The 9258-nt window shown below is 36.4% G+C and overlaps 1 protein-coding gene and 1 long non-coding RNA gene across 2 annotated transcripts; both read right to left on the reverse strand.

The window, feature by feature from the left end:
- Nucleotides 1–1514: 1514 nt before the first annotated feature.
- Nucleotides 1515–5727, reverse strand: LOC127870002 (transmembrane protein 26-like). The gene is made up of 3 exons (XM_052412664.1): nt 5537–5727; nt 3060–3207; nt 1515–2207 (listed from the first exon to the last, which is right to left on the reverse strand). Exons 1-3 carry the CDS (start codon nt 5725–5727, stop codon nt 1515–1517), a joined length of 1032 nt encoding a protein of 343 aa, XP_052268624.1.
- Nucleotides 5728–7938: 2211 nt separating this feature from the next.
- LOC127868588 (uncharacterized) lies at nt 7939–9241 on the reverse strand. The gene is made up of 3 exons (XR_008044188.1): nt 9132–9241; nt 8914–9006; nt 7939–8090 (listed from the first exon to the last, which is right to left on the reverse strand). It is a non-coding gene; the product is annotated as an uncharacterized LOC127868588 (long non-coding RNA).
- Between the last annotated feature and the right edge of the window lie 17 nt (nt 9242–9258).

Below are 9258 nucleotides of genomic sequence, written 5' to 3' on the forward strand. Positions count from 1 at the left end.
CTATTTTTTAAATAAATGATTTTCACACATAATACAGCAAAGTGAATACTTTTCAAATTTGAAATCGAACATCTCATTGGGGAATTTAAGTGTTTTTCCTTCTTACTAGAAAAAACATTAGTCTTCAGTATGAAATTCATTTTAAAACATACGTTGACATTCAGCATATAAAGTAGCAAGACCATGAAGACGAATGTACGATTTGTTTTGCATGATTTTATTTTTTCAAATGCGTCAAACATATTCGAACCATTATTGAGATGCTCTTGCTTTTAAGAGCCATTTTAACACTTACTCTTATAAATGGGTCGTATATATTCTTACCATTTTTATATGCAAAATCGATAAAATATGTATATAGAATTTTCCTATTAATGTTATCATAAAGCATTATAACACTTACTGTAAACATAACATATAACCGAACAGAATGAATAACTACGAAAACACCTTCAAACGAAAATGACACTTCCTGTCGGCTTCCGCTTTTATTTTCACGACATGTTCACACACAAATAAAACAGTGAGATTAATTACAAGTTAACAGTTAGACGTTACACAACATGTGAATCGAAGAAGATAAATTCATACATTATTACAGTACTAAAACATGAGAAAACAATATTGTTTTGACACGCACAATGTAAAAAAGTATGAAATGCACGAACACTTGCTTTTACTTTTATTCCTCCATATACAAGATACGAAGATCGAAACACAATATAACTATAAATAAGCAAGGGTGCAGGTAAATACAAACAAACGATATACATGGATGTTAACAACAACATCAGCAAAAAAGAGATTTTTTTTAAACATTATTATTTAGTAAAATCTCGATGCTTTGTTATTTTTGTTTTTAAAACGGGACATAAGATATAATATAGTTATAAAATGAATTTTGTGAGTTATCTAATGAGTAGAATTGTAGCATGCGAGGCTAAGGAACAGAGAAGCTCAAATATTTCGTGCCGATCGAGCATGCTCATCCTGCTCTTCATACAATACTCACATACCATTAGTATATCAATATAGTCTGTCATAACGACCAGTTCAAGCAACCCTAAAATATATTTATTTTTTAAACAACACATACATACTAAAAACTCGGTGTTTACTTCATATTTGCGCGGCGTTTCATCGAAATACAATTAACGTTTTTTTTTGTTTCAATCTGGAAAACTCCCGTATTCCCACATTCGTTACCGGTAGTCATGTGTGGTTGCACACTTATGGATACAGTAATCGGAGGAACAGTCTTTCTTGAAGTATCAACCGTCCATCATCGGACAGAAAGTGATCTGATCAACAAATCGGGGGAACGGTATTTCTTGAAATATCAACCTTCAACCATCGGACAGGAGATTATCTGATCGATCTAGACCGATGATATCATGCGAACATAATTATGGTAACGTCTGACTAATAAACGTACATGTACTTACAAACAACAAAGGGTAACAATAGCAATGATCTTGAGTCATTTAAAAAGTCCTTGTTAGTTTAACGTTAACTTAAGCGACCTCCCCTGCGTATACCTCTTCGCCTTTCGGAGAAGGAGGTTCCTCCACCATCTGAAGGCTGTGCTTCGAATCATCAGGAGACATTTCACTTACGCTCGCGACTTTCCGTTTCCGCTCGCAGCAGACGACAATGACGCGGTAGAATAGCAGCATGGTGAGCAGCGCGTTCTTCGCAGTGAAGAATATGATGCTGTATGTGAGAAGCTTCATGCCTACCATTATGTAGAGCCGGATAGCCAGGAAGGGGCCGTCTTGGAACAGAAAGTTGACGCATATGCTCCACACTTCAGTTTGAAACATTTCCGCCAAAAAGCTTCTCTGCCCTGGGGCCTCATCCTGAACTAGTTCCTCATTTCCAGCCGTAAATGTTGGTCCAGCAGACGACTTGATGGGATTGTGTGTTGACGTCAACACAAACGTGAACTGGACTAAGCTGAAGGTCCAGATACACAGTATGGCGTACATAATGTTAGGGCTTTCAAGGACCTTTCTCTCTTCGAACAGGGCGAACAACTCGGAGATGTCTCCGGCTATCCCAATGAAGACGAAGAGCAGCTGCGACAGTTCATCTCGCGAGATCTCGCCCCTTGGCAGGATCCAACGAGCCAGGATGATAAGGTATAGGAAGAGCTGCTCCGTGATCATCACCCATGTGTTGGTCTCCATCTCGATTGGAAAGTGAATCTGAAAAAAGAACAAAAATGTTCACATATTTTCTACACTCAACCGCACTTTTAACGCAACACTAACATTTTTCATTATTTCGCAATTATTTATCAGCGGATTTCGCCAAAACTTGGATATATGAACCTACAAATCATTGTTAAATATTTAATAGTAATTCAATTGAAATTGATCCACAGTTTCATTAATAATAATTATTATTTTATTATACTCACAGCATCACTCTAAAATAAAAGGTCACAGAGTGACGCAATGTAGAATATTTACCGGTACTATAATTGTATATCATAACAGTTTATAATATATACATGTAATATAAACATGTAATTAATGACTATTCGTTTGTTGTTTCTCAGTAACCTGCAGGTTAATTGATTGCTCTGAAGACTGGGTGACACATTTCTCTCACCGAGAACCAATTCTATCTTATGAAAACCGGTGGAATGTTCATTCATTCCGGAATAAGGATCCCTTCACATTCCAATAGGATCCCCAGGTTTGCGGGCCGTGTCTTTACAATAATTTATAATAATATTTTGGAGCAGGTGATTTCGATGGCAGACTAAACGTTCGTCTAAGTGTGATGTGATACGTCTGGCATACATGTGTTGCACGTGTTGTACGAGCTGGTGTTTAGCATGCCGCCATTATTTTCTAGAATAATGTTGTATTAACAGTGCCCACATTGAAATAAGTCAATGTTAACGTGGTTAATTACCAGGCCCCGATTTCTCGAATATTAATTAGTCTGTTTTAACAGGATTTTGCAGCGTAACTTAACTTCTTTCCCAAATGCAACAAGCTACAAGTTTGACACGCTGGTTTATGGTCTACATATTAAACCGAGAGTACCCCTTGAATGTCGTCGAGGGCCTGTGCGCGGATGGATGTGGCGTTATTGGAGTCTTTATTATCTGAGAGCGCCTCCATCCGGTTCAGTTCAAGCACCCAGATGCCCGGGATTGTGCTGCACAGGTAGGACAAGAAGCACGGACAGAACCTGTGTGCCAAACAAAGAAATCTCATTTGAGCGTTTTTATTATTGAGGTTAACTGTTTATAATTGCATTTAAGTCATACGAGACGCGTTCTGAGAAAACTGGACTTTATGCATGTGCGTAAAGTGTCGTCCCAGATTAGCCTGTGCAGTCCGCACAGGCTAATCAGGGACGACACTTTCCGCTTTTGTGTGTTTTTTTCGTTTAAAGGAAGTCTCTTCTACACGAAAATCCAGTTAAGGCGGAAAGTGTCGTCCCTGGCTAATCTGGGACGAGACTTTACGCACATGCAAAAAGCCCAGTTTTCTCAGAACGCGTCTCATACAATTATCATCAGCGGTGTTATCTTATTTATGACAAAAATGACTGCATTGACATTTTTCCTGTTTACACGCAAAACATAAATACGCAATGCAGTGAACTCATTCTATAATTTAATTAACTTCATGGTAATTATACATTCATGTCTATCGGACTTTGCATTGGTAATTTAGTGTTCTGTGAAGATATAAGCTGGCAACATCTACGCTTTCAAATACATAATGCAGTGGAAAACGTGTAAGGGTTCATTCTAAACTGAAAGTCGTTTGAAGATCGGTGTATTTGTTTTGATCTCATTTTACAACTAAACCCTTAATTGTTTCGGTTACAAAAATTGTGAATTAGTTCAATATTTTTTTAAATTGAACGTAATCACCTGAAGTGTACCCAAAACCAGTTAGACTTGAACAATTGCGTTAATAAAGTCGACCAGCACTTGACACCTTCCTTTGTATCAACCCGACTTTAGTGCGTTGTCGTATACCAGAGAAGAGTTCTTGATAACTATGTTTGAGTAAGCAATTGTATGCACCGGATATTGCTAGGGAAGTTATAGAAAGTTATTTAATAAAAAGTGTTATCAACGGGTTGTATTTCATCTTCGTCAAATATTGACATTAATATGAGACACATTTTAAACATCACATGTATGCATACACAAATGTTGACCATTTACAAAAAAAAAAAAAAAAAAACAACAACAAAGAAAACAAAATATGATAATTTTGTTACCTATCTATTATTGTTAAGAAAAAAAATCAAAAAATCATAGTCGCTTATTGGTGGTTAACAGAAGCTACCTTACATTAGTTAACGTGATTGGTGATTATGTTACTTTTGTACCCTTGTTAATATGTCGATCGTTTTATAATCATTCAAGCCTCATTCCTGTTATGTTTTAAAGGGGCCTTTTCACGTTTTGGTAAACGTATCCTGACAAAATTATTTCAGATTCGTAAATTTTCGTTTTATGATATTTGTGAGGAAAAGGTACTACTGAACATTTACCATGCTCTAAAATATCCATTATATACATCTTTTGACGATTTAAAAACCTGAAATTATAAAGCGTTGCAACGAAAATACAACGTTCATTGTATGAGCACGGCACGGATGGCCGAGTGGTATAAGCGGTAGACTTTTACTCCAAAACTCCAGGGGTCAGTAGTTCGATCCCAGTTGAGGGTCACTTTTTTCAAATTGTATTCTTGTTTTTTTTTTACTGGAGCTTTTTAGTTCCAAAATTTTTACATTTATCAATATATATCATTTAATGACAAACTTCAATACATGCCAAAATCTGTGAAAAGGCCCCTTAAAAATATTTACGATTTTCCAAACTGTCGTTTATGATAGACCCTAAAAATCATTGAAATCTTAACAGATATAATGGATTGGTAATATCTATTAGAGTACTTATAGTTTCAACCCATATTATGCCTTATGATGCTTCTGCAGAAAATCGAGTTCGATATAAAATGAGCCGCGTAATACGAAAATGGGTCTAATGCCACATGTGACCAGCGTATCGCCCGACCAGTCTGCGCATCCGAGCAATCTAAGCAGGAGCTACACTACTGAGTCAAAGAAGTACACAATGGCATGTCCCCGCTAATGACACCACGAAAATTTGAATGACTTTATAGCAAACATCGCAGCTTATGACAAGCCTGCGACTGTGCGCAGACCGTTCAGGAGCTAAGCTAAGCGCATAATGTAAAAAAGACCCATCCCCGCACGACGCGACTTATATATTTTATTTTCACCTAGCACTTTCAAACATGAGTATTTGCAATTACCTTTATAGTTGTTATTTAAAATTCAGTGAACACGGCTTTTTCCGCTAATTTACAAAAAAAAAACAGCAACAATCATTTGAACACATTTTGTCATATATAGTTATTAAAGCAAAATAAACCTCAAACATTATGCAAATATACAAATTTCTTTCGGTAGACTGAGCTTTAAAAAATTGTGAAGATATCCACACACAAAAAAACATGATGCTTACCACTTCCATTCCTGCGCCCGGTTCTTGCCAATGGTTACGGCGGCCTCTATGACCATCCCCACGATGGCTATTGCCAGCAGCCAGTAGGTGCTATTGTGGGTGACGCTTTCAGCGAGCCAAATCACAAGAAGCGCATGCACGAGGAGCACGAGACGAACAACCAACGCGTTTGCGACGTCGAATAGAAACATGATTACGATGTATCGTTTATGGCTTACACTACACTAACGAAAAACACGCAAAAAAATATATGACTTTCAACAAAAGTCCTGATTCAGCATCCAGATTTTTGGGATGTTGTATTATCACCACTGTCCTTCCTTTCCTGTTTTCGGCATATATTCTGCCGTGAAAGTGTCCTTTTATAAAAACCCGAAGCGTTTTATTTCTGGTAGTTGTATTACTAACTTGGTATGCGTTCAATATAGGTCGGTCACACACTGATCGAGTTTAAGTCTTTGATGCGATGGTTATTGCTTAATTTTCCATTCTGCTAAATGTCATGTTCGAAATAACCGGATAGTTTCCATCAGAAGATTACATGTAGATGCTATCAAAATCAATTACAAACCCTAACTGTATCCGTAAATGTCACGAATTATCTCCAATTCTAATAAACGAAATATTTCCTGCGGTTTGTCCCTTTATGGAACAATCGTTGTAAGCCAATATCATCTAAGTGAAGCTAAGTATTATTATGTCCATTAGCTGAACAAGGTACTTGTGATATTTGCTTGAGCCTAGTATATGAAATAAACACCTTCATCCGATTCAAACAATCAACATGTCGACATTGTAGACGGTTAGTCTCTGTCGGCTTCAACGGCGGCTTTAGCTGGAAACACGTACTTTTTTCTTTAATATAAACCACTGATCAAATAAACAACACTTAGATTGCGCTGCACTGTACGTTACAAAAATGCACTAACTTATTAGCTTCCACTACACTAGGATTTTTTCAAAATATGTAGTGTTTTTAACAGATAACACATATGTGCGGGGTGAAATACAACATGCACATATTACGGGCAACTGAATTCGTACGGTGCATGAAACTGTATACAACATAACCAGAAAGAGTCCATTGTTTGGTAGGATTATAAGCAATTGATTACCATTTAGAGACAATGTTGACAAGAAAAAGCAGGCTATAATCAATATCTGTTCCTTTTTTACGTGACACTTACAGGGGTACGCTACAAAATCACAAAAATGTCATAATGTATAAGTTGCAACTTGTAACTTTTCATATTTATTACTCTTAAAAAGCGAAATGGCACTCATTACTAAGAGATAAGAGAAACATCGTCTCGTTTATGGATAATTACTTATAAAAATAATAAAATAATGCAATTGCTTAAGTATTTGGAAATTTGGAAAATACGTATATTGCTGACATAGAAGTTTTTAAGTACTTTATCCAATTCCAAAAAGTAATTGGTCAGTGGTAATCCGTTGAATTTTCGTCGCATAAGTCCATAGGGAAGGGAAAAGGTGTGTTCATTTTACTTCATAAAACACGCATTTTACATTTATCCTAACTCATAAAATGTTTTTTTACTAACTAATATGCAATAAATAAAATAAAAGAGTCGAAAATTTGTTAAAAAGGACATTTCATAGTTTGGTAAAATTATAATTTAAAAAAATCGATACAAAATGCGCGCATTATATTCAAACAAATAAACAATCTTTGCTACTAAGAAACACGTTAAAAATATGCGTTCTTTTCGTTCACACAGGGAGTACTTTGCTGCCACCAACCCACCCCCGGCTCCCATCAAAGCCTATGTACCGTATATGCCTAACGTATTACATTTTAACAGCACATATTTCCTACAAATATAATTTATGGTGCCCATTGTCTGATTAGTATTGCCATTCAAGACCAATGCCTACAGACATCGCTTAAGAAGAGGGGTGGGCAGTGGGCGGTGTGCTTCCACTGGATCCCAAATCGCATCGCTACGCTTTAAAGTGCGCATTACCGGCGGGGCATTGAGGGCATTAGGTGGTTGAAAGTTCCCATTTGACGCCAAGTAAATATTTATCTCGCATTTGTATTACCGCTTTGCAAATTCCGATTATTTGTCCATGCAATTGGCAAATGAACGCATATATTTCTTGAACATAAGGTGATTTTCTTTTGCCGCGTCAGCTCACGGCGTTTTGCTCCTGTTAGTTCTTTATATCGTTTCGTAAATGCATGCGTCGTACAAGCATACGTCACCGGAAGACCGTGTTATTACCACGTATCATTTTGTTATGTCAAGCGATATTAATATTCAACATCGATAAACATTACTTGTTACTTTCATGGAATACAACTATGAAAGGAAGGATGTTCATACAATAGCACTAATATACTAAGAAAAACGAGTTTATATGCTTTTTTGACCTTGTTCGCCATTGCGGGCTGAATGAATATGATTGACAGAATCAGCGAAATTATAACAATTGTATTTTGTATGCTTGAATGACAGGCGCACAGGTTGTCTTGAGCGTCCACCACTCCTCCCTAGGAAAAGGAAGTCTGAATCCGTCACAGAAGTCCCTATAACAAACTTTAAGTGTTTAATTGTACTGTTTGTCTAACGAAATTTTCACCACACTTGTGTAGCCGGGAAAATTTTCGATGTGTATATTGAATCGTGTGTCATTTATTTTTAATACACACGTCGGAAAACTATTACAACAATACATGAAGAGTTATACATTTACTTTCATGCATAATTCCTCTCCTGATAAATTCCTGAATGGAGTTGTATACAGACGAAGGGATCACCTGAACTATTTTCTATATAATATAGAGTATGTTAATTCAACACAAACATCTTCATATAGCAATGGGACAATGATTTATGTATCAAACATGAAATCTTTAATAATAACTGTTCGGCATATGGTTTATAATTGGTTATTCACAATTTTTTCTTTTCTCCTTTTTAGTTAGAATTAAATTGATGTATGACTTTATATGTAATGCGCCCCCAAATATTGGAGGCGCGCTGAGACTCCTTGTGTGGCTTTTGCTTCTAGGCGTTTAAGGTCTGTTAAATATTTGTGTACTTAATAATTAATTTAGGCATTAATTTTCTTGCTGTCTAATTTTTTTTATGAAATTGTAAAACGAAATGTATGAAATGACAATGTACGATTAAGCATCACTGTAATGTACATACAAGAGTTATCATAATAATGGATTTGAATAAGACTACACATTTTGACAAATATAGCATGACCTCTTAAGAAGCGACGAAGTAGATCCTATATGTAACATGATTTTGTTCATTAACATATCTGCATGGACCAAGCGGGCAATATCTTAGCACAAATAAAATACAGTCTGTATAGATATTGCATACATATAAGCCGACCTGGATTCATACTCCGTGCCCGACAACATATGAGTTAGGTTGATTATCACCATACAAGACAGGTGGGGTTTCCTCCAGGTACTCCGGCTTCCCCTGAAAGCACATGTCCACGCCCAAAATTAAATATCTTTCAGCGAAAACCTCATATCTGAAAAATGGAGCTATAATTAAAATACGCCAGACTTTCTTAAATTAAGTGGGTTAAAGATATAGAAGACCTGAGGCACATCCCGGTCATCGCATAATTCAGCTGTATACTTGGAAGAACCTTGTAAACTTCGAAAAAAGTTCAATTGGAAGTAGACTATAATTATTGTTGGATTCTAACCTGCATCCGAAAGAATC

The sequence above is a fragment of the Dreissena polymorpha genome, chromosome 2, assembly GCF_020536995.1.
Source record: "Dreissena polymorpha isolate Duluth1 chromosome 2, UMN_Dpol_1.0, whole genome shotgun sequence".
Lineage (NCBI taxonomy): Eukaryota > Metazoa > Mollusca > Bivalvia > Myida > Dreissenidae > Dreissena > Dreissena polymorpha.

Excerpts from the sequence above, each read along its gene's own strand:
- LOC127870002 (XM_052412664.1), bottom strand. The coding sequence starts at position 5,727 with ATGTTTCTATTCGACGTCGCAAACGCGTTGGTTGTTCGTCTCGTGCTC. Across the intron at positions 3,208-5,536 it reads CGGGCGCAGGAATGGAAGTG|GTTCTGTCCGTGCTTCTTGT; the intron begins GTAAGCATCATG and ends TTTGGCACACAG. Across the intron at positions 2,208-3,059 it reads CCCTCGACGACATTCAAGGG|ATTCACTTTCCAATCGAGAT; the intron begins GTACTCTCGGTT and ends TTCTTTTTTCAG.